Consider the following 27932-nt stretch of genomic DNA (forward strand, 5'->3'; position numbering starts at 1 on the left):
AAAGTTCCGAGGAGTAATGTATAGCACTGTATACAATGTTGGTTAAAATAAGAACGACTCTGTTGTTCGACTCATGTTAGAATAAATGAGCATAGATTTCTTTGAACATATACACAATAAGGCATGAATTGCCTTTTTAACAGCAAGGTTGTAGCAATTTATCAATATAACACATAGTATCAACTGTTTCTCGTGCTTGAGCGCTTGTCTCAATATTTACGAGTCAGTTTGGCCCTGTGTGAGACAGAACACACTGTAGGGAGGATTGTTTTTCCACCAGCACTGCTCCGTGTCCTTGCCTCCCCGTGAATCTAAACAGCCTGTCTCCTCTCTCTCCACAGTTGATATGCAAAGTGTCGACACTGCGAGCGCTGTGCAGTAGGCATACAGAGAAGCTTACAGCTTTCAAAGCAATATACCCAGACATTGTGCGTGCCCACTTCCCCCCCTTATACAAGGAGCTGTTTGGATCAGACTTTGAGCAGTCCATGCCCGTTGACGGGTAGCAGCCCAGCTAGGTGCCAGTGTGCCCACCATGGGGGGGATTAGGGGGATGGGGGGGATGTGGAGGAGGAATCTGAGACACTTTACTGGAACCCTGCACAAACCAGAGCGGACTGATGGCACGCTGTTCAACTTCTTCTTTCCCATTGGACGGGAAGGTTTAATGAGCTGATTGTCAAGGTTTTACTTTATTGAGTTTCATTCTCTTTAGAGGATGTGGGACAAGACGAGACACCCCACGGGACACAAGGAGGAAATAGGAACAAATCACTTCTGTTTGGTTGAACTTGACCCTCTTCTGCGCTTTTCTGACAGCAATTCCTAATTTCAACCAGCATTCACCAGATCACCACCATGATTAGATTCATTTCAACAATTGATGAGGCACTTTTTTTGGAAAGAGACTTTTTTCGACGACCACGTCGGTGTTATTTCCCTCTTAGACACATTGTGTGTGTGTGTGTAACGCGTGCACACCAACTCTTATGCACTATGTTCTTAAAAAAAAAAAAAAAAAAAGCTCCTGAAAATTGCGCACATTTTGGTCAAGTTCTCCCACTTTTTTTTTTTTTTTTTTTTTTTTTACTTACTCCTGTTTTCAGTCGTGTCTTTTGGACATAAACGCTCGGAAGGAAAACTCACGGCCACTCAGAGGGAGGTTGGATGGCCTCGGTGATGGGATCGGCGCCTCTCTATGGACAATCGTTTAAAAAAAAAAAAGAAGAAGAAAAAAGAAACCTAGAATTCTGGTAATTCTAACAAAAACACAATGGTTTTAACTTGTCAAAGACTCCATCCACCGTTGTTACATAGTGAAATCATGTAAGGCCATCTGCTATTAATCCTTCTCTGGACGTGTGCCCTGCAGAATCCCAGGACACCAACACAATGAAAAGGGTCCATTCCACCTGTTTTATAATGTACTACAGGGTATATGGTCATAAGTACTTACTATACAGAAAAAAAGTAATGTTTATAGAATCTATTTTAAATAACATGTATGATAATAGTAGTTAGACCATTCTTTAATTGTTGAATTGATAAGGCACTTTTATTTACATGTTTCTTTAATTTAAGACTTGTATATTTACCTAGTGATGTGTTGCATGTGCACAAAGAAATCCAAGTTGAATCATGGACACATAGGTTTAATCCTGGGAGCTGCAAATGAAACTGGTCTGGAAGTGTGCGGGATCTGTGGGTTATAGGACGGCTGGCGTGGCTACACAGAACGGGCTCAGATAAGAAGGCGAGTTAAAGGCAACCGTTTTTCACGCACGTCAAATGACAGACACAGAATAAGTCAAGAGAAACAGGCCTTTTTTTTTAGTTGTTTTTATTCAGCAAAAACGGTTATTTTGCTGCATGAAAATTAAGTTTAGAAAAGATTAGCTAAATGGCTGGTGGTGTAAAGAGTACTGATAAATCTTACTCAAGTAGAAGTAAATCATACACAAAATACTCAAGTACATGTGAAAAGTAGCTCAATTAAATAGTAATAATAATAATTGGTAGTAATTGAAAAGTTACCAGTTATTTTCACCCCCCATGTTTATTTTTGGTAATACGTTTTGCCACGATTCCGTTACATACAGTACACGTTTCATGTATAAACTTAAAAAGGAAGAGACCAAATCTTGCACAATTAGAACATCTGGAAAAAATAAAAGCTTTGTCAAAATGTGCAATTATTATTTGAATAAAATAACACCAATAAATTACATTTTTGATAAAACATTCTTAGTATAGCTACATTTATGAACTCTTAATACTTCTAAAATAACTAGCTATTTTGGCGCGATGCATTACATTTAATCTGATTGGTCGGCTATGATGTGATACATTTGATTGTTGTCTGGTTATTTCAGGTTTTTTTTTTGTAGTTTCACTCCAATGTCTGTTGATCATTTTAAACCAAAAAACTAACCATTTACTCAGCAACGGTTGGGTGTAGAAATGTAAAACTATTTTTAAAACCTACTTAAGTACAAGTAAAATTACTGAATTTGAAATATACCCAAAAAGTACAACAAGTACCCATAAAAGCAACGTGAGGTGAGGATAAGCAGGTATTGATGATGAATGGATGAAAATGGAGTTTGCTAAGCAGAGACTTTTGCACTGACTTCACTTTTATCTTGTGTAGCAATTTATCAGAATACGGTTTTTCTTTGTTATTTACAGAATGACTCGATGACTCTGAATAGCTCTGTGGGTGAAGAGTTGTGTTGGATGAAGTCCCCTACAAGCTCTGATCCAATTGTTCCCTCTAGTGGAAGATAAAAACATTGCATATAAGTTAAGCTCATGACAAGAGATTGAAGGATTCATCCTAAAAAAAAAAAAAACAAACAAATAATCTCATTTAAAAGCCTCTACAGAGTGTTTTTGTGTCGTAAAACGGTGGCTTTAACTGCCTTCTCGCCTCAGCCTAGCAACGCACAGAGTCACAGATTGAAGGGAGAGCACATATTCAAAGCCTTGTCTGGTAGTAAAAGCTTCTATTTTTGTAACTCTTTTTGGTTTTAATAAACTGAAACGAAAGAGAGGGAGGGAGAGAAATAGATGTCAGGTAGCACTTAATTATATTCCTGCAATAATTAGTCTAGCTGTTGTTTGTACGATTAGGGGAGAGGATCATAAAAATGCTAAGACAACTGCTATTTTCAGAATGCTTTGTTGTTGTGCTTCTGTTTTGTCATGTGTCTCTTTCTTGTCTGTGTGGTATTACAGTAGTGGGAAGAAAAAAAGCAACAACAACAAAAAAACAAAAAAAAAAAAACCCTGGACGTGCCAAACGGTAGTCGTCGCTTCGACTTCCTCTACATCGTAGAACGGATTCCTCAGACATTCCAGCAAACCTCAGTAGCGACTTCTAGAAATACATTTCACTTTTAACTAAAGAGGAAAAACAAACAAACAAAAAAAGAAAGTGGTATCCCTTTAGAAAGCCAACCAAGCATGTTAAACACATCTGTCACAAAGTGTAACATACAATCTGTCTGTTTTCTGTTTGCACACCACCATTCCTCTGCTGTGCAATTTGTACAAGGTGTTAGCGCCTTGTGCTGTCACCCCTCAGGGAAGAGTTTCCTTTGTGTTTGTATTTGTTTGTTTTTGAGGACATGTATTTGTTTTTTTTAGGTTCTACTTAGAATTTATTTGTTTTGGTTGTTTTTTTTTCAGGGGATGTTTCATGGGAAATGGTTAAAGTTCCACTTTTAAAAAAAAAAGTCATCACTGAGTTCTTCAGCATTCTCACCTGTCCCTTAAAGCAGTGCTTCTCAAACTTGTTTGGCTCAAGTCCCCTCCCCGCCCTTTCTCTTATTTCTGAATCCAAGTCCCTCCTTTTGTCCGACTACAACATTTTGCTTTGAAAACTATTTAAAAATGTCTATAGATCATAATGATGGAATGAGCGAGTGATAACACATTTTAAACAACCTCAATACGTAACTAAATGGGAAGAAACAGTGTTTAGTGCAGTGGTTCCCAACCTTTTTGGGTCGTGACCCCATTTTGATATCAATAATTTTTATCTAGAATTACTTTTTGATCTTGTTTGTGCCCAGATATTTAGTTTTTTTACTGCATTTTAGTTTAACTACATTTATATTTCACAAAGTGAAAGTATAGAAATACAGTTCTTTAAGATTGTGTGTTTTCATTTTTTAAAAATAACAATAATGAAAAACGTTTTCAAAAATCTACTTAGATTTCTCAGAAAATTCAGATGACCTCAATTAAACTCCAATCGACCCCACATGAGGTCCCTACCCTAAGGTTGAAAAACGTTGATTTAGTTGCTCCTGAATAGATTTATTTCGATAGTTTTTTTTTTTATCCTTTCCAGACCAAGACTGATACGTTATTTTTTTAATTTTCCACTCTCTCTCTCTCTTTCTCTCTCTCAATTACCCCCTGTAGTGCCATCACGTACCCCAGAGGTACACATGCCCCCATTTTGAGAATCACTGCCTTAAAGGGTCCTCCAGCCAAGTCAAGTTTAAAAAAAATATCCCATTTGTGAGAACAACAGCAAACCCATCACATTGATGAGCATCCAGTGCACTCTATTACAAACGGTGTCATCAGGGTCTTCACAAAAATTATAACCCTCTTTGTTGGAAAACCAAATATTCTTATGCAATACAGAATGTGTTATGTTTGGGTTGTAGTAGATATGCTGTACTTATACTGAGTAATAATCTCTTGTTCTGATCTGCACAAGCCCACGTAACTAGTAAAACCTCAGTCTCGAAGCAAAGAAAGAAAGAAGCCCACCCGAACCGAAACACTGCTAGACAATCCAGGTGCGAACGCTCAGGGAGGCAAACGGGTCGACTGAAGAAGCAGCTCCATCTGCTCTCAAACTGCAGAGCCTTCCATTCACTCTGATCTTTAAAAGCACTCAACTGATAAAAAAGAAGCTTAGCTTAGCACACTGAATACAGCACATACTATTCATGGAATAGATCTGGCTTATATCCTGTTAATAAAGAATATTATTTTTTTTTTTTTTTTAAAACAAACGTTGCAATACTTTCATCAGTTTAAAATAATGGCCCATACTTATTTTCCTCTGAAAATAATCATTGATGTTCAAAGAAATGTAATCGTATGAGTATATTCATCATTTTATTTTAAAATTTGATTATTTCATTTAAAGAAAAAATCAGTGACATGATTTATTTAATTTATTTTTTTTATTTTTTACATTTTTTTTTTATGTGAAAGTGGCGATAACGGTTGTAAACACATTTTCTAATGCTGGTCTACCACCTTTAATAGGGTGCATCAATGTTTTATAATCAATCTGTCCCGAGTCTGATTATGTTCCATTGACTAAAATACAAAGCCTTGCCAAATATTTGGTAAATCGATTTATATTTAGGGTGTCCACATCAAGGTTGACATTTTTTCATATGCCCCATTATGAGCGATTTTACCGTTTATTATAGCGTTTTTTATTTATTTTTTGCTGGAATAAATTATATACTTTGCGTAGGATAATGAAGCCAATAAACATGATGGTTTGATGATGTAGCGTTAATTTGTAATGAAATTTGTGATTTCTGTTTTCTTACTTTCTTCAGAAAATAATGCTTATTTTATGTTAGTATGTGTTTTTTTTTTATTTTATTTTTTTCACTGGCTTGGTAGACCTCATAAACAATTATAGAATTGGCTAATTTTTTGCTATTGGAACAAATTTAGATATTAAAAATTTTAGAAAAATGTATGCAGAGTTTGATGCACCCTAAACTTTAATCGGTGTGTTCTTTTTGTTTTTGTTTTTTATAGGTATAATAGCCGACTTGCTTTAAAAATGTTTTTTTTTTTTTTTTTTTTTTAAATGTATATATATATAACAAAGCAATATGCCTTGTGTTATGATTACGGGTCTTTACAGTACAGTCATTATTTTCAATGGACTTTACTCGTATAGTTGATTATTATCGCAATGTGAGGAACAAGCAGTAAAACACTGCTTTGTTCTGTTTTTATCTTAATAATCCATGTTTAATAAAAGTACCACCACTTTTTATAGTACAGTATGTGGAACACAAACAGCTTTTCACAGGCCTAAAAGTGATGTCAGTGTGTGGACGGCTTTTTCAACACATCCCAGTTTTTAGTCAGCTGTAGATTTTTTGGTCTCGCTTCTCAATCAGTGTAAAATGTGCTGGTCCTTCCGTCTGCTCTGTTGTCTGTAAAAAAAAAGCAATAGTGTGCGTATGTGTGTGTGTGCGTGAGTTTTCTCTCAGTGTGTGACTAAAATAACCCCCAGACAAGGCTTTAATAATTACCAGAGGAACAGGGTCATGTGGACAAAGAGGGTTCGAATTAATTTTGGATTTTATTTTTTAAAAGATAAAAAAATGAAAAAGAAAAACATTATTTTGGGAAAGTTGATCTCAATCCATCCATCGTAAGTGTAGATTTAAATTCCGGTTACCCAGAATATTGAGTCAGTTTATCACAAATCTCATTTTCTAAAGCACAGCTGTTAAGAACTTAGAAATTACATTCAAGGATGCTGTTTATTAAAAAAGAAGAAAAAAAATGAAAAAATGATGAAAAGTAACTTTTAGCCATAATAGAATGTCCAGCAATAATATGTGTATTATTATTTTTTTATTTTTTGTGCATAATAGTCTCTGAACATCTGCATGTAAATACACTTCTTATTTATCACTATTTGGTTCCATTTGTGTTGATTTTGTGGATGTTTTCTGTTTCATCTGTATATTTGACCAGTTCTGTTCCCATGTGGAGAACTATGAACTTGACATGGCCTGTATGCTGTATTCCTCTTTCTCTATTTCTCTCTCTCTCTCTCTCTCCCTCATTCTCGGCCGATTTTTCACCATATTTAATATAATTATTATTATTATTATTGATCACATGTATAAAGGTAGCTCTGTAACTTCTGTCTGTTTAGGTAAGAAGAAAATACTGCTACTAAGGCCTACCCAGTAAGAATATTTATCTGTTTATTGATGACATCTTATTGTACGATAAATCTGTTTCTACTTTGCTTCCCTTCTTTAGGATTAGTTTGATAGATTTAGGGTGTGCTGATGTTTATTTTGTGTTGCCCTGATGTGTGTGGTGCTAGATAAGTTCATTTTTGTGTACCAAGTATTGAAGCCTAAGTCTGGCCACCCTATTAGTTCATTCATTAATTGCGTACTAATGTATTATTGCTAATAGGACTCAATAAATATTGATAAAGAAAACCGTAAGGGTTACAAAAGATTACCCGGCGTGTACCTGTATCAGTGTACCCGTCCTGGGATAAGGCACTTATTTCCTTCTGACTCCTAGCAAAGCAGGTACCTGCTAATAAACAAGCTATTTAAGGTTGCTTTTTTATTATTTTTTATTTTTTGGATTTATGGCAAATATTACACTTTCAAACAGAAACAGCAGTATTGTGTTTTCCTTTATCTGATTGTAAAAACCACTCACTGAGGCTATAGTTTGTCACATTTGAAGATAGGAAATGTTTACCTCCTGTGTCTGCTTTGTTGGTCCTCATGTGATGCAGAGATGTGGTGCTGGTTTTTCCAGTACCTATGTTATCTCCCATTTTAAGCTATCCACGGAACCAGTCGGTGTCCTCAGACCAGTGAAACAAACTATGTTACGTGTTAAAAATGTACATGAAAGGATGGCCATTTTAAAGACAAAGTTGACCTTTCACTCTTTTTATCTTCTCTGTAGCAAATATCAGTGAGAAAATGCTGGCACACACACACACACACACACACACGTATCACACTGAGTGCCTCTCGGTGTAACGAAATGCATAAATGGTTTTGATTGTCTTTTTGTTTGTTTTGTGGGTTTTTTTTCCAAATGTGTACTGAAGTGACAATGTATTTTGTACATGAGGTTGATTTCTCACTCTCCAGATGTTTTGAAATGTTTTGGGTTTATTTCCAGATTCTTTAAGTGTTTGTGATCATTTCCACGTGGGCCGATGTGTTATTTTTTTTTTTTTTTTTTTTGAAGACTTTCTGTGTATAGATGATCCGTTCTGAAGTTAGATTCATGCCGAAAAAATTGAAAGTTGTCAATAAATTCCTGTGGTTAATTTAAGAAGTTCACCTGCACATTGTTTTATTCAGAATAAGCCAAAAAAGAAAACAAACTAACTGAAAATCCACACTTTGTCATGGTCTTTCTTCTTCTTCTTTTTTCTCCTTTTAATGCATTGTTTATCGGGTATCTGTTGGCGTTTGTAAAAATGACCATACACCTCATCTGGATTTCTTCATTGTTCTGTGTGCCCTAAATCTATTTGGTTACAGGAAGGGCAAGTTGGAGCTGGGATTGACATTTTTTTTTTTTTTTTTTATTGTCCATGTGAACTCGAAATGTAAATTGGTCACCACAAAGTTCCAAGTCACATGTTTGCTACTAACGATGAACGGAGAAAGATGATCATGTACCTTTTTAAATCCAGCTCTTTTCGACTGTCTTTTAGCAGGTTGTCCATTCACAAACATAGTTTTGCTCCTTCTTGTTCGATTCTTAAATGCGAAAATAAGTATTTTGATTCATTTTGTAAATACGACTGTAAAGAAAAATAAGAAATTTAATGTTGTCTTTTAAATACTTTTCATTCTAATATGAATGTTGTTATATTGTACTTAGAAACTGTACCTTTAATATTACCTTTATTAAAAGTGCATTGGACACATCGATTTTAGATGTGCTTTATGTGCTGTTATCCCACAATAAAATTTACCGCTTGTAATGGGCTTTCTCTTCCTGGTTGTTTGTGCTTCCTGCTCTTTCTATTCAGCTTATTTCCAATCTAGGTTTAATACTTGGGTTTTAATAGTTTGGCGGTGTCCTAATTAGTATTTTTAAATCAGATCTGCTGCCATCAATCCACTTAAAATATCTATATGAAAACGATGCCGTTAAATTGGGTCACGAAGGATCTAAATATGTGTTGCTGGCATTTAAACCTACTATTAATCTACTATAAATAAACCAAATGATAAAACTAGGGCACAACAAAGATCCAATAGGTTCTCCGTCATGCATGTTAGATCAGTTATTCAGATTCTGATGTACACATTGACATTATTACTAAACATGTCAATACTCTTCTGATCAGAGATGTGGCATGTATTAGATTGTAGTTTCAGATGCTTGTAATAAAAATATCTTCTAATATTTAACCCATCACAGATGCATTCCTACAGTTTTCTTTCATTTCTTTTCGTGTGTCATAATATAAAGTAGTGTATCTACTGTTCTCATTCTATGTAAGCTGCACTGGTTCTTTAATGGGATTTAATTTTGGTTTTTATGTTCATTAGAGCAGAAATTAGCAACTGTTGGCCCACATATATACTGTATAAAATAGATGCAAAATAACTCCAAAAACACACCAAAAGTTACAGAAAAATGCACGAAACAGTAAAAAAAAATGCTCAAAATTACTACAATACACAAAACATGAAAAATATTCAAAATATCAACAAAAATACATAAAATGACAACAAAAATACACAAATCAACTGAAAATTTTTCAAAACGTAAACAACAATACACAAAATGACTCCATAAACACCCAAAATTGTCAATAAATATACAAAATGATTCCATAAACACTCGCAAACACTTTGTTCTTTGCTGTATTAATGCTCTAATTGGTCATTATTATGAAAGCTGACATGAATTTTGATAATGTCTCCCACAGGTCAGATAACCACATTTTTGTGGCCCCACTGTGATAGAAATTGCCCATATCTGAATTAGAGGATGCATGACTTTTTGTAGGTGTTCCTGACCACTCTTCAAAGACAGAGTTGTCATCTTTCTCATCTACTCATCCCGAATTAGAACGCCTCTGGAACATATGACAAAAAACTGTGTAACAGGGAAAAACAGATTACGCAAAGATACATAAAAATATTTAAATAAAAAAAACTCTGAAGTAAAAACACAATGCTGGGTCCAGAATTTAAACCAACAATCTTGAGTCATTCATTGTTATTATTATTATTATTATTATTATTATTATTATTATTATTATGAGAAGTTGCAATTGGTTAAGCTCGATTTTGATAGATAGAAAAATAAGTAAATAAATCACATATCCGCTATGGGGCGGTAGAGCGCGCGGTTGAGCGCTGGTTTGTTACTATAGTTACCAAATAGCAGACGAAGAAGAAACGGTGCATGCTAATGTTAGCTCTTAAGCTAGCAGACGAGACTGTACGCGCATGTACAAACATTTACACATTAATCTGTGTTTAATGTTAGTCTGGTGTTAAATTGACAATGGAGCTGGAGTGGTAAGTCATGCGTTTGGCTGTAAATTATTTGTTGTCATGAAATGAATTGTCATGAAACTAGTTTTCTAAACTTTGAGCTAACTGTAATAATATTATTACGTCGGCTGGATTTAAACGGAGATGTTTTTTATTTATTTAATTTGTTGTGTTATTTAGTACACTGTGTAGTGAGTTTTTTTTTTTTTTTACTTTACAGGTGTCACAACATGCTTAAAATAATTGTCATTGACGAACCCAGAAGTCTATATTAATATTATATTAGCTATCAGAGCTAGTCTAACATTATTACCTGTGGTGTGTATGTGTAAATTGCTCAGTAGTGAATAATACCAGTTTATTTTGCACTCTAAGCCGGTTGGTTATATTTGGTGTAAATTTAAATTGACATAAGTGCCAAGTTCAGCTGACAGTGGTTAGGGTTTCTGTTGGGTATCTTTATCATTATTTAGACAAAAATAATCATCATTTTCAAGTTGAAAAGGTGAGAACATTGTCTTTCAAAACATTAACTGATTTGTTCTTCGTACAGCAAGAAAGATATAGTTAAAATGGCCTCTATCTAAGTTACAGTCTGTGCTGATATTTTGACCAAATAATTGCATTTTGCTAAAGTTTAACACCTAATCAACAAATAAAGGCTGGACTCAAGATTTGACATTGTTTATGTAATATTGTAATTTCATTTTGATTTGATTTTGATTGGTGACAATGGTTGTTCATGTGTTTGGATATTTGATGTAAAATTGAACTCTGCTTTTTTCCTGCGTTTATTTATTCATTTAAAAAGTACCTAATAGATTTTGACCAAGAAGATGCCATTAAATGTGGGCATCTGGATCAATATACTGATTCTGGATCGGCTTAAAAAATAAAAATAAAATATCCCTGTCTCTTGTCATTAATCGTAATTTACAGATCTTCGTGAAATTTGACTCAGTTATGTCGTTTTGGTTCCACCAAGTTTATTCTGGATTGGGTCCGGATTGCTCATTTCATCACATTTTTTTTTCTTTCTTTTTCTTAATGGGGGTGCTTATACATTTGTGCCTACTTTATCATTATCAATAGGGATAGGAATTTATTTCAAGCCTTTAAAGTGTTAATGCTCATTATGATGATTATAATGATCAGAATCACTGATTCAGACAACTGTGAATATCTGGCAAAGGTTGTTGACCTTTCCTGGTCTGCCGTGGCGTTTAATGCTGTGTATGAATGTTAGTTTACAATGGGACCATTTTTTTTAGGTAGTCCTTGTTCAGTACAGATAAATAGATTAATGAAATAATTTATTACAGGCAGGAAATTGTTTCATTTCGCTAACTATTAGGTCCCGAGATTTAGTGATAGAAGGACCAGGACAATTTAGGAGATGAAATGAGGATTCTTGCCCCATAAAAGTTCTTAAATTTTAAGTATTTTCTTTGTTGCAACATTGTCTTGTGGGGGAGACTAGCTAAATTAAAAGTTGCAAATTTGTTTTGATACCAATGCAGTTGATGGCCAACATTAAAACTATTTTAGGGGACTGTGGCTATCAGAGCCCTCTAGTTTATTACACTCTTTTGCCGTAGCTTTTTAGCCTTTAAAATCCAATAATTGACATTTTCTTTGTTGTTAAGGGAGGACCATCCCATCCCTGAAGGACCTTTCTTTACCAGAGATCTCTATGAGAAATACACACTTGAACCCAATATCAGAGAACTGTGGGCCTTTCTTCAAAGGTCTGTCAGTAAATTTACAGCTTTTTCAGAAGTAGCTGATGTTGAGTTAATAAGGTTTTTCTTTTGTTTACTTCATTTGGTTTTTTTTCTTCAGTCCTACAGAAAATGCCAACATGAAACCACAGTGTGATGTTGGGGCTGCAAAAGCTTCCCGCTCTCCTAGACGAGAAGCTGTGGGTTTGAAAGACAAAAGTTGCATCAGCAGCCAAGAATCGCATGGGGACAGCTGTGATGCTGATGAAGGCGCAGCGATTGTGTTTGAGGAGACTAAAAACTCAGGAGGAAAACCAACGCAGATACAAACCAAGGACAATTCGGTGTTTCCCGAGCCGAGGCTGCCTTATCCTTATATATCCTGCCTTTCCAGCAAAGAACAGATGGAGTATTTGGGCTATTTGATTGGTCGAAAAAACAGGAATTGTCCACAGGTACCAGCCTATTTACCCTAAGGGCACAAATAGTCCTTTAGTTCTGCTAATCAGGGAGAAATGATGTCTTTAATCATTCTATTTCAGGTCTTACAGAGACGTGTAAATGAGGAAGTGATGCTGTTTACAAAGTACCTGCAGGATGTGGCAAGAATGTGCTCAGAAGACTACAACTTCATATCCCAGGGTGTAATGCATTACTCTGAGGTACAAACCCTGCAGAGGTGGCTGCTGTATTTGCACTGTATGCTTGTATAAGACGTAAACTAGGGCTGCGCAATATATCGTAATTTAAGATATATCGAGTTTTCAATTTTGGCGATATAGAAACTGACAATATTTTATTTATACGATCACATAACGTCATACAAATATTTAATATTATTCATAGAGCTCAGTGAAACAGTGCCCTTCTTTACAATTTTGCCATATTTCTGAGATATATATGTTTGTAGCCTATTTTGTATTAAAATACACATTTTAGGAGTCTCGTAACAGCATTAAAAGCATAGTTAGATGGATGACTGAGTGCATCTTAAACAAGCCACACAACATAACTCACTCACACATGCTGTCCATTAGAGGAGAAAAAGCCAAAAATGGCACATACTGTGCAACGGTGTGTTATTAAATCTGCCTGTGTGGCATTTTTCATCAACAAATTTAACCCAGAATTCTCTTTCTGGTCAGACTTTATTAAGTAAAAAATATCGAAATCACATTCGGATAGACCGATATGGATTTTTTAGGTCCGATACCGATTTTTTTTCCGTCAGCCGATGACCGAAATGGACTACTGATTTTCTTGAGCCGATACTACTTTTGCTCTCTCAATTTACATCATAAAATTTACACAATGATGATAACAAGTGGTACGAGTCTCAATTTTTGAAAAAGGAGCATTTATTGAAATTAACAAAGGTGAGGTTAGAACGACAACAAATATTAAAAACAGGTTAAGTAGAACAAGAACAAGTAAAAAATATTTCTGCTCTCTGTAAGTAATGTGAATCAGCGAACGCAGCAGCCTGTTGCGGCCGATGCCGATACACATGAAAAACGCCAAAATCGGCCAATGTATCGGTGTATCACTAAGATTAATATTGTATATTGCCATTTTGAGAAAAAAAATTGAGAGTTGGTCCATATCGCCCAGCCCTAACGTAAACCCTACAAATGGTGTTTGCTTGATGTTTCAGGAAGTTTTCAGGAGCTGTTTGGAGTGTATGAAGACCCTCCCTCAGTTCTACCATATCCAAGAACTGACCAGTTTGACTGGAGGCTCCTACAATCCAGGACTATCACTCACCTTTGAAAAGCAGCTTTTATTCATGGTAATACACTTCTGTAGCATTAGCAAATATAAATAATTACCATTTCATATGCTGAAGATCTCAAATTCCATTGTGTAATAATGTGTGTGCTCTGTTCTTAAAGTTTTGAATTGCAGAATCAGTGTTTTGATGATGATAAAAACCTCCCCCCCCCCCCATTTCCATAATTTGCCCATTATTTCTCCAGGGCACAGTGAACCTTACAGACCACCAGATAGTGCCTGCTGATGCACAGCTTGCATTGGATTATCAGAGTCTTTCATCAGAGAGTCCTCCAGCTAAAAAAGCTAAGGACATGCTCGCTGTAAGCAATTGTCTCTCTCTTCTCTTAATTACTCCAATAAAGTAAGTCACAACGATGTTTTACAACCAGAAAGGGATTCAACGCCGCAGGACTATTGTAACTCTGCTCAAGCTCTTGCAATTTTCTTAAAAGACACCAGAGGGTGTTCATGTCTTGCTCAGCAGAACCTGTACTAATTGTGTTCATGAGACTTGCCTGGTCACACACTGTATCATTACACCGATGTGAATTTAATATTAAGATTGTGAAGGTTTCCTCATATTATAGTGAGGCTTAGCCTGTTTGTTTTTTTTTTTTTTTGCTCTGCAGAATGTGAGTAGTGATGGAAATGCTGAGAAGCTGTGTGCTCGTTATGAGCCTCATGTCTGTTTGACTCGAGATGCTCTAATCAGGCTGCTGGACAACCATGGTCCAGACTTTTTGGACCAATGGGAGCTTCCTGTTTGGATAAAGTCCAACCCAGATAAAGGTACACACATTTAAGTTTGTTATTAGTCTGATTGTTTTTTTTATTTTTTTATTTTTTAAACTTTATTTAACCAGAAAGTATTTTCCACTGCAGGAGACATTGTAACTGTGCAAAGATGTGCACTGAAACCTGGGCATGTTGACCAGCTTGTGTTTTTTCAATAAAATCTAAAAAGAAAGACTTACTTTCTGCTTTTATTTGTTGTTCTAAGCATATACCTCAGTTAGGTTGCACTAAAGCCATGTTGCACTAAAGTCAAAGTTGGTTTAAAAGCCAAAGGCAGATTGTATGTTATTTTTTCATTTTAAGTTGTTGGCACATGGCATGTTAAAGCCAATGTTTTGAGTGTAAAATATGCCAATACAACATATTTCATACATAATGTTCTCATGAAGGTGTACACATTTACAGATTAGTTGTTTCTTAAGTCATATATATATATATATATATATATAAAAATTGCAATAATGGCCTTATACTTTAATATCTGGATATATCGTATCGCATCATATCGTATCGTGACCTATATATCGGGATACGAATCGTATCGCCAGATGCCAGGCAATACACACCCCTACTGACGATGATACGTTCATCTTAACCCTAGAACACTATTGCTAAAATTAGGAACACCATCACTAACGCAGGGTGAATTTTTTCCCGATGTGTGATACCAAATAAAAAGTAATTATTATCAAAATATGACAATACATGACAAATTAGAGTTGTGTTCTTTTATTTTCAACTATGCCATGCCTAACAAAATGAGTAAAAAACTACAGTGGGTGGACTCTAAAAATATTAACCAAACATTAGGATTGTAAGAACAAAAAAATAAAACTGTAAACTCGGTCTTTGTTCCACCCATTTCTGGGGCATTTGAGGCATAACTGGTGAAGGCATCATCTCCTTGACACATGAAGAGCAGCAGGAAAGAGGAACAAAAATGGCTTTTTCGATTGGGTAGAAATGATCTCCTGCCTAAAATATTTTTATCACCAAATTTTTTTGGAAAACACTATTTAGTGATATTTATTTACAACTACTGGACAAAATAGATATAGCAGGGACATTTCAGAACCACTTTACTTACTTTATTCTTTAGATCGGTGGTTCCCAAGGGTACGTGTACCACTGGGGGTACAAGAGCACATTGCAGGGATACTCAGAAAGATTTAACAATTAATTAAGAAAAAAATGGGAAATGTTATTTTTTAGGCAATTTCTTGAACAAATTCATCACAAACTAAAAGTACTATTGCTCAATACAATACTAAATTTTTTTGGTAATTTATTGAAACAGGAATATTTTATACTGTAGAGGCCATTTAATGGGAGACAATAATTAGCTACATTTTACAAAGGAGACTGTATTTACTTACTATTGAAGTAATCACATAAAAGTTGCATGTGATTTAAAAGAAATATAGAAATTCCAGCTGCCCTGGAACCAAACACACTCTGATAAACACGACTTCATCAAAAAATAATAACACATTTGCTCAGTTGATAGTGTTCTAGGGTTAAGTTAGGATGTGTTTTCAATGATATTAATATTTGAAAATGCAATAAATACTATCTGAACAAGGGTAGAATATGTCATTATTACCAATTATGTCTAGTTATATGCTGAAGCCTCTTTGTGGAGCTATTTCACACAACAGTCTCTTGTTTTTCAGCTCGTAGTCAAAGAACGACTGTATACATCGATTCCCCACTGCTAAAGACTGAAGTTACTGTGAGAGAGAGAAATCACATCTACCATGAAGAGAGTTTGAAGCTGTCCATCAAGAACAGTGGAAGTAGAAATGTGTTTCATGTCATGACAGAAGCCCCTTCAATGAAAGAGCCACTCTCACCGGTGTGTTGAACTGTTGAACCATGGGATCATACTATAGAGGGTTTTCACGGCGCGTCATCAACCGCGTCATCAACCCGGAAGTTGCGATACTCAGCAGGCAAAAATCTGGACAACATTCAAATTTGTTCGGCCCATTTTTTGTCAGGTATGTGAATTGTTGATAGCAACGGCTCTTAACTAATTGTCTAGTGCGATGATAAGAATATAATTCATATCAAGCTACTGTATGTGGCATTATTGACTTAATATAATCACATTTAAAAGCCTGCTACAGTAGCAACACAGTTCTTAAAATGTAGAGCTAAAATGTGCTGTATTTCTCATTGTATTCCAGGTAAAAGGTCTGACCTTTTACCGTTATTGCATTACTTACTTTGGCCTTCGTTGATGACTTGATACTGCATCTCCCTCAACCATCCACATACCATCTGGTTATAGGTCTTTATAAGATTTAAGGTCTTGCACTGTGTATGGGCTTGGTGAGAAAACCAGGTAGTTGACGATTTCAAGATAGATAATAGATGGAAGACTCTCCGGATCGTCATTGATCCAAGATGAGGAAGCCAACTCGTATGGATCTGCATCGCCAGTAAACCCTAACTTTTCAAAATATCGTGCCCTTTACTGCAGACCAAATCCTTCCCTGTATGCCTTTGCATCTATAATGCATTTTTAGGAGATTTACTGTGGTTTATTCGTCGCAGTATTACCTCAGAGTGCCTCCAATATGGCCACGCATCCGGGTTACTGTCCAGAACATGACGTCGGCGAAAACCCTCTATAAGTTGTCTTTTATTGTTGTTTCACCAAAGTGATGCTTTGTTTTACTCACTGATCAGAGAAAGACTGCACCTGTTCAAGACACCGGTCTGGACTTTGACGTGGACCTCACTGACTTGGAAACATTTGGTGAAACGACAAAGAATAAACCTGTCACCACACAGAAACTGCAGCGAGAACCTGATGAGAATCACAAAAATAATGAAAGTTCTTCACTTTTTAGAACGACCAAAAGTGTCACTCAATGTTGTGTCAGCGATAACAGCTTTTCACATGAAGAGACGCTGACAGCCGACACATTTCAGCCAGTTTCGAGTCCTGCTGCTGTGGCAGAGGCTGAACAGGTCACACTGGAATCTTCTCTGACAGTTGGGGAGGACAACGTGACTTTGACCGGAGACTCGGATGATGATGAAAAGTTGGTTATTGATGTTTCAGAGTCTCCGACGCCTACAAACCAAGCTGAGCCACCAGATTCCTCAGCACACCTCACCTCTGAGTCCCAGCTTTTTTCTTCTTCCTCTCCTAAAATGACAATGTCTATACGGCAATCAAAAAGAGGAAAGGTCTCAGGGGATCATCTAGGGGAGATCCTGCGTATGCAGACAGCGATGTTTAAGTCTTCCAATCAAACACAAAGCAAATCTTTACTCCAGTCACCAACGCGCTGTCCATTAACCTCCGTTAGCTCCCATTCCACATCTCTAGTTAAACCCTGTGTGTCCTCCTTTCTGGAGAGGAAGCAGGATATGGATGGAGATTCAATGGCTGCTTCTGAGAAGGCTTCAGCTTCAACTTTTACAACAGAGAACAAAAGCTAGTGTTGTTTTTTTTAATTATTTTATCAATTTAATCTTTATGTGGCTTTTTTTTAGAATGTAATATGTTTTTCTTCTCATAGGGATACTTTCACAAGCACTGCAGGCAAGTGCAGAGGACGAGCATGATTATGATGCTCCTGTGGAAGGAAACTTGTTATACAAGCTCTACAGTCTGCAAGACTTACTGCTCATGGTGCGGAGCTCTATCTCACTTACCCATACCAGAAATGTGGGCAGCAGCCAAAACCAGGTACAGTGTTACTATGCCTTGTAAGTTCTTCTTAAAGTAATTTCTACTGATATGAAATGGGTAAATAAATTGATACCTTACCCTTTTTTAAATGTAAACTCAAAACCATTTATTCCAATTTGCCCATTCTCTGTAATTCTCATTCCTAATTTTGCCTTCATTGCTCATTTTTTTTTTCTTTTCTTGTATTATTATGTTTTTTAATGTATTGCACTGTTTGATTATTCTGTTTTTATTTTAAAGTGTCCTTGGGTGGCCTGAAAGGCGCTTTTAAATAAAATTAATTATTATTATTATTATTATTAATAAATATGTTTTATAAATTGGATATTTTTCAGTCAATGGAGGGCGTAGGTGTGTGTGCACGAGAATTCGACGCAGTAAACACGCTGCGGCGCAAAAACAAAATTGAACATTTTTCTAAATGAAATTACCGGAACATTTTTTTAAACTTTTTGTTTTTGTTTTTGTGGCCCGGTACCAAATAGTCCCTGGACTGGTGGCGGTCTGCAGCCCCGTGGTTGGGGACCACTGCATTAGACAGATTCTTTATATTCAAATTTTAAGAAGAAAAAAAATTTGTTCATGTTTATTGTTTTTCTACTTAACAGCCTGTCCCAGTCCATGTGTGGCCCAAACTGGAGTACCAGCTGAGTTATGGGGCTGAGACGTTAACCAGCAGTGAGGCATGCCAGCTGTGGACAGAGACTTCGCTGCACTCAAGTACAGTGTCTTACATTGGTAAGACTAATTTCAAACTTCAACTTAAATCACCCCAGTCTGCCAATCCAGAGGCACTGCCCCCGATGTCCACGCGATGTTGCAGAGTCGTGTCAGCCATGACAGCCCCACAACATCCAGGGCCTTGAGGGACTCCGGCCGGATCTCATCCACCCCCGGAGCCCTGCCACGGAGGAGCTTTTTAACCACCTCGGCAACCTCAGCCCCAGAGATAGGAGAGCCCACTCTCGGGTCCCTGGGCCCTGCTTCCTGATTGGAAGGCGTGTCGGTGGGATTGAGGAGGTCTTCGAAGTATTCCCCCCACCGATCCACAACGTCTCGAGTCGAGGTCAGCAGCGCACCATCCGCACCATACATAGTGTTGACGGTGCACTGCTTCCCCCTCCTGAGACGCCGGATAGTGGTCCAGAATCTCTTCGAAGCCGTCCGGAAGTCGTTCTCCATGGCCTCACCAAACTCCTCCCATGTCCGGGCTTTTGCCCCTTTTTAAGAAGGGGGACCGGAGGGTGTGTTCCAATTATAGAGGGATCACACTCCTCAGCCGCCCCGGTAAGGTCTATTCAGGGGTACTGGAGAGGAGGGTCCGCCGGATAGTTGAACCTCGGATTCAGGAGGAGCAATGTGGTTTTCGTCCTGGCCGTGGAACTGTGGACCAGCTCTACACCCTCAGCAGGGTCCTTGAGGGGTCATGGGAATTTGCCCAACCAGTCCACATGTGTTTTGTGGACTTGGAAAAGGCATTTGACCGTGTCCCTCGGGGATTCCTGTGGGGGGTCCTCCGGGAGTATGGGGTATCGGACCTCCTGATAGGAGCTGTTCGTTCCCTGTATGACCGGAGTCAGAGTCTGGTCCGCATTGCCGGCAGTAAGTCGAAATCGTTTCCGGTGAGGGTTGGACTCCGCCAGGGCTGCCCTTTGTCACCGATTCTGTTCATAACTTTTATGGACAGAATTTCTAGGCGCAGTCAGGGCGTTGAGGGGGTCCGGTACGGGGGCCTCAGTATTGCATCACTGCTTTTCGCAGATGATGTGGTCCTGTTGGCTCCAACATACCGTGACCTTCAACTCTCACTGGATCGGTTCGCAGCCGAGTGTGAAGCGGCCGGAATGAGAATCAGCACCTCCAAATCCGAGTCCATGGTTCTCGACCGGAAAAAGGTGTTGGAGATGAGGTTCTGCCCCAGGTGGAGGAGTTCAAGTACCTCGGGGTCTTGTTCACGAGTGAGGGAAGGATGGAGCGAGAGATCGACAGGCGGATTGGTGCGGCGTCTGCAGTGATGCAGAGTCTGCACCAGTCCGTCATTGTGAAAAGGGAGCTGAGCCGAAAAGCAAAGCTCTCGATTTACAGGTCGGTCTACGTTCCAACCCTCACCTATGGTCATGAACTTTGGGTCATGACCGAAAGAACAAGATCACGGGTACAAGCGGCCGAAATGAGTTTCCTCCGAAGGGTGCCTGGGCTCTCCCTTAGAGATAGGGTGAGAAGCTCAGTCATTCGGGAGGGGCTCAAAGTAGAGTCGCTGCTCCTCCGCATCGAGAAGAGCCAGATGAGGTGGCTCGGGCACCTAATTAGGATGCCCCCTGAACGCCTCCCTAGTGCGGCGTTCAGGGCACGTCCCTCCAGAAGGAGGCCCCGGGGAAGACCCAGGACACGCTGGAGAGACTATGTCTCTCGGCTGGCCTGGGAACGTCTCGGGGTCCCCCCGGAAGAGCTGGAGGAAGTGGCCGGGGAGAGGGAAGTCTGGGCCTGCCTACTGAGGATGCTGCCCCCGCGACCCGGAAACGGCTAAGCGGGAGAAGATGGATGGATGGAACTTAAATCAATTTCCCAATGTTCTGTAATCCCCCAACTATTTTATTTCATTTTTTTTAATGATTCGTGATGAGTTGAAAAACTCTCTTTTAAAGGTCCAGTATTATGCTATTTTTCACCCATCTCCATTTGTTCTAAGAACCCCAACTACATAGTATTTGAGGTTTATTTTCCCAAATTTCCATGTTTTCTGGAGTTTTAGCCCTCTGAAAAGTCACTTTCAGAGCGCTTCTAAAAACAGGCTGTTTTTTGGGCCTTCATGCATATGCGTGAGTGGGCGTAAACACACATGCTAAAGCAGCGTGTGTGTTTATCACAGCAGCAGGAAATCATTAACAGTCTTCCTTCTCCTCCTCTGAACACAGAACTAGTCCATTTAAGACGATTCTTTTGTCCGACCGCTGCGTTGCATTGGGTCACAAACACGTCAAATCATCCCATAAAGGCGATACAAGGCGGTATAACGTCTACTAAAATTTACTTCCCTGCTGCGCAGGGCAGTAAATTCTCAACTATCAGAGTCAGCTGTTTCAAACACTCACATGAGATGCTATGCCACTTTCTTGTCCTCCACACCTCTTATGACCACAGGAATAGTTCATTTTAAGGTCCAGTATTATGCTATTTTTCACTCATCTCCATTTGTTCTAAGAACCCCAAAAACATAGTATTTGAGGTTTGTTTTCCCAAACTCACCTGTTTTCTGGAGTTTTAGCCCTCTGAAAAGTCAGTTTATTGGTGCTTCTAAAAACGGGCTGTTTTGGGGACTTCATGCATTTGCATGAGTGGGCGCGTCTGTAGACAGACTCCACACAGCAGTGTTTCACTATAGCTATTTTCTTTTGCTATGCACACACTTTTGTTATTGTTTTCAGCCAAAAAACTGCTCATTACAGTGAAACACATGGCTATTTAAGCGGCTTTTGTGATTGTGAGTCAGACAAAGCGGAGTCAGTCAGCTGTTTCAAACAGTCACCGGAGCTGCTACGTCGCTTTTTTGTGATCCTCACCACTACTGATTACAGGAATAGTCCATTCAAGACGATAGTCCATTGTTTTGTCCAACCGCTGCAATGCATTGGTCACAAACACGTCAACATGTCAAAGGCGATACGAGGCGGTATAATGGATACTAAAAATTGAACTGATTGTTACTGCTCCGGGTGCTACTTCGTGGCTGCCCACTGCTTCTCAGGGAGGGGTTAAATGCAGAGAACACATTTCGTGCATGTAGTTTTACATATTTGATAATAAAGTATAATGTATATTCTATATTAAACATTGTTTGTTTTACCTGTGAGGTAGTTTGAGAGGGAGGAGTTCACATTCCTATGTAGGAGAGGAGGAGCCAGGATTGTCAGGAGGAGGAGTTTTCGTGATGTGACGTCACAACCCGAGAAAAATCCAACTTACTTGTTTGGGGCTGACTTTTCACAAAATGTGGAATAACAAGGGAGGGAGGAAACTTTGAATGAGGCTAAAGGAATGTACTGTATATCAGTGTAGCAAAACCATTATAAAGTGATTTTTTTCATAATACTGCCCCTTTAACAAAAGGAGAATGCTGTTATAACTCCACCAAGAGTAGTGTGGTGGCCATTTGCCTTAACCAGTTGAAGCTGGTGGAAAGTTAGGTGTAACCAAAAAAAGAATGTGGTATATTTTTCTCCAATCTTTTATTTTGCAACATATTCTGTAAAATGGACTTTTTTCCGTTAAATGTTTAGTCAGTGCGGTTCATCCTCCCACAAACCAGTGGAATAAGCCTTAGATGACTCACCATCCTGCACTGAATGTTTAGTGTGCAAGTTTACTGTGTTGCCATAACAACCGCCACATGTGATTATGGGGTAATCACGAAGAATGCTCCTGCAGACCAAGGCCAAGTTCTCTTTTAGCTTTTTTTTTTTCTTTTTATATGGTTGCATTGAACTTGTGTGTGAACTTAGAGAAAGACCATTTGTTTTTACAGTTATGTGAGGTGTTCCCTTTACCCTATGTAATTTGAATTTGTTGTTTCTGTGAAAAGTCACATGTTTTTTTTAATGTTTTGTATAGACAGGGAGTAAATATACAAAATATATCACTGCAACCACTTTAAATACAATGTTTCCAAGGGACATATGTTTGTTAAATAAATTACTTTTTATTTAATATAAAATTGATTGGATTTTTGTTCTGAATAATGATTGAAATCCACAGCTAAGTGAAAGGTGTATTATCCTTAATGCTAGGCCCAGGCAATATATCCATATTCAAGATATGTTGCGTTTTCTATTATGGCAATATAGAAAATTACAATATCACCTATATTGATAAATTTTTATTTTATAGCTTATTTTGTTATAAAACACTTAAGAGTCGCTGCTTTTGCTACTTTTTAGAAAAGCATGAGTAACACAGTGAGATGGATTTCTGAAGGCGTCCTAACCCATAACTTCCCCTAAACAAGCCACACTACAGAACTCACTCACACATGCTGTCCCTTACAGGAGAAAAAGCAAAAAAGGCAAATATTGTGTTTGTTAAGAAATGTGTCTTTGTGGGGTTTTGGATCAGCAAATTTAACCCTGAATTGTCTTTCTGATAAAATCTTCAGTTAAAATATCAAGATTTATAAAAAATATAGAGACAGGAATTTTGGTTCATATCGCCCAGCCCTAGTTAAGGCATAGAATGTTCTTTCTCTTCCATTGGAGATTTCTGTTGTTCTGTGGTTAGAGGCTCATCATGTGGTTTGTCATGTGGCATTCTTCGTGCTTATGTGTGACACTGGTTGCAGCCTCTTCAGTGTTTAAAGTGGGAGCAGTGTTGACATCAGCAGGCTTCAGTAGCTACAGTAAGGAGCAGGAAAAGGGGAAGAGAACCAACAAGCGTTTCTCACCACCCACTCAAGCTCGTAACAATGCTGGCACCGTAATCACTGCTGCCTAATTACTTTATAAGCACCCAGAGTAAAAGGGATGATGAGGCAAAGCCCTTGATGTGTGCGCTCAGTAGGTCTCGTCACGTTTCTCAGTGTGTCATTCATCCCTCTCGTTGTGACTTTGCAGCTCACATCAATGCGCACACATCAAAAGTAGCCCTGCTGAGAAAGCTGCCTGACGACTGGAAGCCCAATCCCTCCTGTGGGTTCAAGTGAGTGTGGTTTAAGCACTGTTTGTGTGTGGATGATTAGCATTAGCCCGATCACCTATGAATCATTGAATTACTTAAGATTCTTGGGTTGTCTCTGTGAGGTGGAGTGGGTTTATCACAAACTCTCTATTGCTCAAACTCACAACTGCTTTAGTCGTCTGAGATATTATTGAAATCCTGCTTTCTGCTGAAATACAGTGACGAACACTGTGATGATGTCTCTTTTCCATCCACAGGGCATCCAAGTCACTAAATATACTGCACCACCTACTGAAAAAGCTAAGTGGGTAAGCAGTTGAAAGCAATATTATTCAGACGTTTGTTCTTTGATATGAGTGCAGATCTTTGCCACCTTTGTAGTTTGTTTTAGAGTGAGTTTAGTATATGTAAAAACAAAACAAACCGCACTGTTTAAAACCACAAAGTAATAATTCCAGCAAGATTATTTCTGTCTTCTTTTTTAATGTGTTACGGTTTCATTTATTCAGAGGCGTCTGCTGATCGCTTTGATGTTTCCTTGAGTTCCGCATAATAATTCCAGCAAGATTCTTTTTGTCTTCTCAGACAGCTCTACACCAAACTGTATGAGAACAAATTCATGTTGTTCTCTTTAACTTAGTTTGGCCTGAAAAGGGCTTCTACGGACTGAGAAAACATCATATGTTAATCGATTTGCTGTAATTATTACGCAGAAGTCAAGGAAACATCAAAGGAAACTTCAATGCGATCAGCAGAAGCCTCTGACGAAGACTGGCAGTTGATAGTCAAAATATGACAGGAGATCGAGATGGATTTCCTGAGGAACAGTTGTCTGAAGAAACTAAACCTTCACATAATATTAATATTCATAAAGTAATACACTGTAAATATTCACAAAAGTTTGTCCTTTATCTGATTCTCAAAAAGACTAACTGTACATGGTTTTAATAGACAATATTTAAATGTTGACTTAAATTAAATAATGTTATATTTTGGGAATGGGACTATAAAATGTTTTTTAAAACATGCAGCCCCCTTAGGTCTGAAATGAAAGTACCATACATTAAAACCTCTCGAGGTAAAGATATGTTTATTAACTACGAAGTAGGATTATTCTCATTTTAGTTCTGAAATCAGTCTTTTTCAAAGTTTACACAATGTTTGAACCACAAACCAACAGTCTTTTAATCATGAAGCAAAATTACTAACACCACAAATAATGAACCATGATTTATAACCAAGTAATGCCAGTGAGCAGCCTCAAAAAGGCAATTCTATCGTTCCCTAATAGAAGAAAACCCATTATCACTCATCCTTAGCTGCTTCCTGATGAGACACAATCACATTCAGGCCCTCGTGCTGCACAGAGACTTCAAATTCAATACCATCAGGTAATAGGTTTAAGAACCATGAACCAAAAAAATAGCAACAATGGTTTAATACGTTGAATTAATGCAAGGAAAACATTGTGCAAGAACAGACACTAACCTTTAGCTTCATTATATTGAATGGAGGCTTCCTCTTTTCTGATCCAGTGTTATAAGGACATATTTATATTGATTTATAACAATTTAAAGAAAAATTCTGTTGTAAGAAAGAGACTAAAAAGATGAAAAAGTTGTAATTTATTGGTTTTTAAATATCTTACTGAACTAAATAACTGTGACAGCATGTAAGCACAAGTGTTTGGATATGTGTGGATTGTAAGTGTATCAGAAATGTGTTTTGCAGTAGAATTGCAGTTGTCTGCTTACGTATGTCTCCAGACAGTGTTTAATCTGACACAGTTTTTTTTTGTTTGCTCCGCTCACCGTTGTTTAGCCTCGAGCTTAAATATGACTTCATCCTGTCTTCATGTTAGTACTGGAGAATGACACAATCAACTACTCACTAAAGACACAATACATCACCTTCTACTTTCTTAGGCACCATGCATGAATAATGACTGGAATTTACGTGACTTGTGCCACCATTCACGTAAATTCCAGTCATTATTCATACAACAAACAAGACAGCTTTTGATCTTTGTTTCCATGTGGGTCTGAATGCTTGATTTGGTGTTGCAGGTTAGAGGAAGGACAATACCTGATCTCGCACAAAGCAGGGGAACCGTTTGTGACCCTTTTTAAAGCCGCTAAAGGCGCAGCGACTCGGAGAGCGTTTAACCTGCAGCAGGTTCACGGCTCCATTCCACAACCTCCAACCTCTGGCTCCGTGCCCTGGATACCGGTCGATCCAGCTGTGGTTCTTCCCTTCCACCGCACTCATGGCCGTGTCCCATGCACCTTCCCACCAAAAAACTTCATAAAGGTGTGTTTGTGTGTCACTTTATCCCTCTAAGTTTACTGTTTAAGGCACAAAGAGCAAACACAATATTAGGGACGTCCACACCCGTCTTAACTAGACTCACAACAAACACCCAGTAACTCTTAAAAAACAGGGTTGGGATCAATTACGGTACATTTTTCAGTTTTCATTTGCCCATGTTCAATTACGATTACAGTGACCAGCATTTTTTCTAATTACAAGTAAATTGCAATTATTTTGTATCCTCGGAAAGTCAATTACAATTGCTTTCTCAATTACTAAAGCTAAATTACAAATAAATAACCTAACAAAAGTTAACCTTCCTCTTGTGTTAGCAATCTGTAAGCATCTCTTATGATAAGGGGTCCAAAATCAGCTGTAAAATACACAAAAAACAAATGTCTATCATTTAATTTATTTCTTATCTATTGATTACCTTGTTAGGCTTCCGAATCAATGAAAATATAGGTTTTAATATTTATGGTGTGGGTGTCTGAGCCTTTTTTGTGTGAGTATACCCCTAGATCTCAATTTTTTTTAAATAGTAAGATGTGGGAAAGCTTGATATGAAACACATTTTAATAATTGTTAACTACATATGTGTAGAACTGTACATAGAACTGTAACATCATTCACCAGTTTTGCATTAAATTATAATTGACAATTTTTATAGAATTTTTAGGGAAATTACAATTACAAAGTCAATTAACTGGACTTAATTCTGATTACGATGGAACAGAATTTTTGAAATTACAATTATATTTCCGTTATAACTAATAAAATATCAATTACGCAATTAAAATTATAATTGACCCCAACCCACAAGAACTGATCTGTTTTACTGCAGCTTGTGGTCGCTGCAAAGCCTTTGGACATTTACTGATCAGACAAGCTGAACCAGCACAGTACAGTTTAGCTTTCTGTAAAAACCTAAAACTAACACAGGAACAATACAGAGCATTCCAGAAGCAGCAGCAGACATTCATCTGATGCCTGCTGAGATTTCAACACAACCGGAAGGTCAACACATCTTCTAGCTTTTCAAAACAGCAAAAGAAAGGAACTCAGTGTTAAAGCACAATGTTTGTTTTTGACTTTTCTAACTCTGGCTTGTGTCTCAGCAGACCGCTAAAGGTGGATCGGCACAGTCCAAAACCCCAGCCTGTGAGCAGAAAAGCAAAACAAAGTCGAAAAGCAAACAGAGGAATAAGAAAAAGAACCGTGCAGCTAAGCGCAGCAAATACATGAAGAAGCTCATTCAGAAGTCTGTGTGAAAGCTGTGGAAAGATTCAATATTCTGGCATGTTTTTTATTTCATGTTAGCCACCTTATTATGACTTCCTGATTATGTGATAATAAATAAATGTTCAGATTCCCACTTCCATCCGCATGTCTCATCCCTTGTAACCGACAGATGACTCCAATTCCTGTTTACTCAAATAACTTTGGACAGTAACTGTATTTTTTTTTTTATATGTGGTCGCCATCATTGCAGATTAGCCACTCGCTAACTGCTTCCTTTGCTAACACATACCTACAGTAGCGCAGCCAGGAATGAGAAAATGAAACGAGATAAAACCTCTGACTGATTAAAGCTTTTACTTTGTTATATGTGTTTACTAATGTGTAAATCATCAACATCTTTAATAAAATAGA

General features: G+C 37.8%; 2 protein-coding genes across 4 annotated transcripts in view; both read left to right on the forward strand.

Annotated features, from left to right (window-relative positions):
• The window catches only part of roraa (RAR-related orphan receptor A, paralog a), a 326587-nt gene extending 325533 nt beyond the window's left edge, over positions 1-1054 (forward strand). For both annotated transcript variants that reach the window (XM_028449561.1, XM_028449562.1), the window contains one exon: positions 342-1054. In XM_028449561.1, the coding sequence (XP_028305362.1) occupies positions 342-506 (165 nt within the window). In that variant the 3' untranslated portion in view covers positions 507-1054. The remainder of the gene's footprint in view (positions 1-341) is intronic.
• A 9141-nt stretch (positions 1055-10195) lies between these two features.
• On the forward strand, positions 10196-27856 carry ice2 (interactor of little elongator complex ELL subunit 2). Of its 2 annotated transcripts, none has more exons than XM_028449674.1 (15): positions 10196-10328; positions 11951-12052; positions 12147-12480; positions 12568-12687; positions 13680-13814; positions 14002-14118; positions 14428-14587; positions 16267-16448; positions 17288-18044; positions 18130-18299; positions 18911-19040; positions 23906-23990; positions 24227-24277; positions 26036-26279; positions 27398-27856. In XM_028449674.1, exons 1-15 carry the CDS (start codon positions 10315-10317, stop codon positions 27548-27550), a joined length of 2754 nt encoding a protein of 917 aa, XP_028305475.1. In that variant the 5' UTR covers positions 10196-10314; the 3' UTR covers positions 27551-27856. The 2 variants fall into 2 exon arrangements, with proteins under 2 accessions (XP_028305475.1, XP_028305476.1); XM_028449675.1 differs by having other exon boundaries at positions 27401-27856.
• Positions 27857-27932: the final 76 nt, after the last annotated feature.

Source organism: Gouania willdenowi, chromosome 6 (assembly GCF_900634775.1).
Source record: "Gouania willdenowi chromosome 6, fGouWil2.1, whole genome shotgun sequence".
NCBI lineage: Eukaryota > Metazoa > Chordata > Actinopteri > Blenniiformes > Gobiesocidae > Gouania > Gouania willdenowi.

Excerpts from the sequence above, each read along its gene's own strand:
- ice2 (XM_028449674.1), top strand. Across the intron at positions 12,481-12,567 it reads AAAACAGGAATTGTCCACAG|GTCTTACAGAGACGTGTAAA; the intron begins GTACCAGCCTAT and ends ATTCTATTTCAG. Across the intron at positions 18,300-18,910 it reads TGGGCAGCAGCCAAAACCAG|CCTGTCCCAGTCCATGTGTG; the intron begins GTACAGTGTTAC and ends TCTACTTAACAG.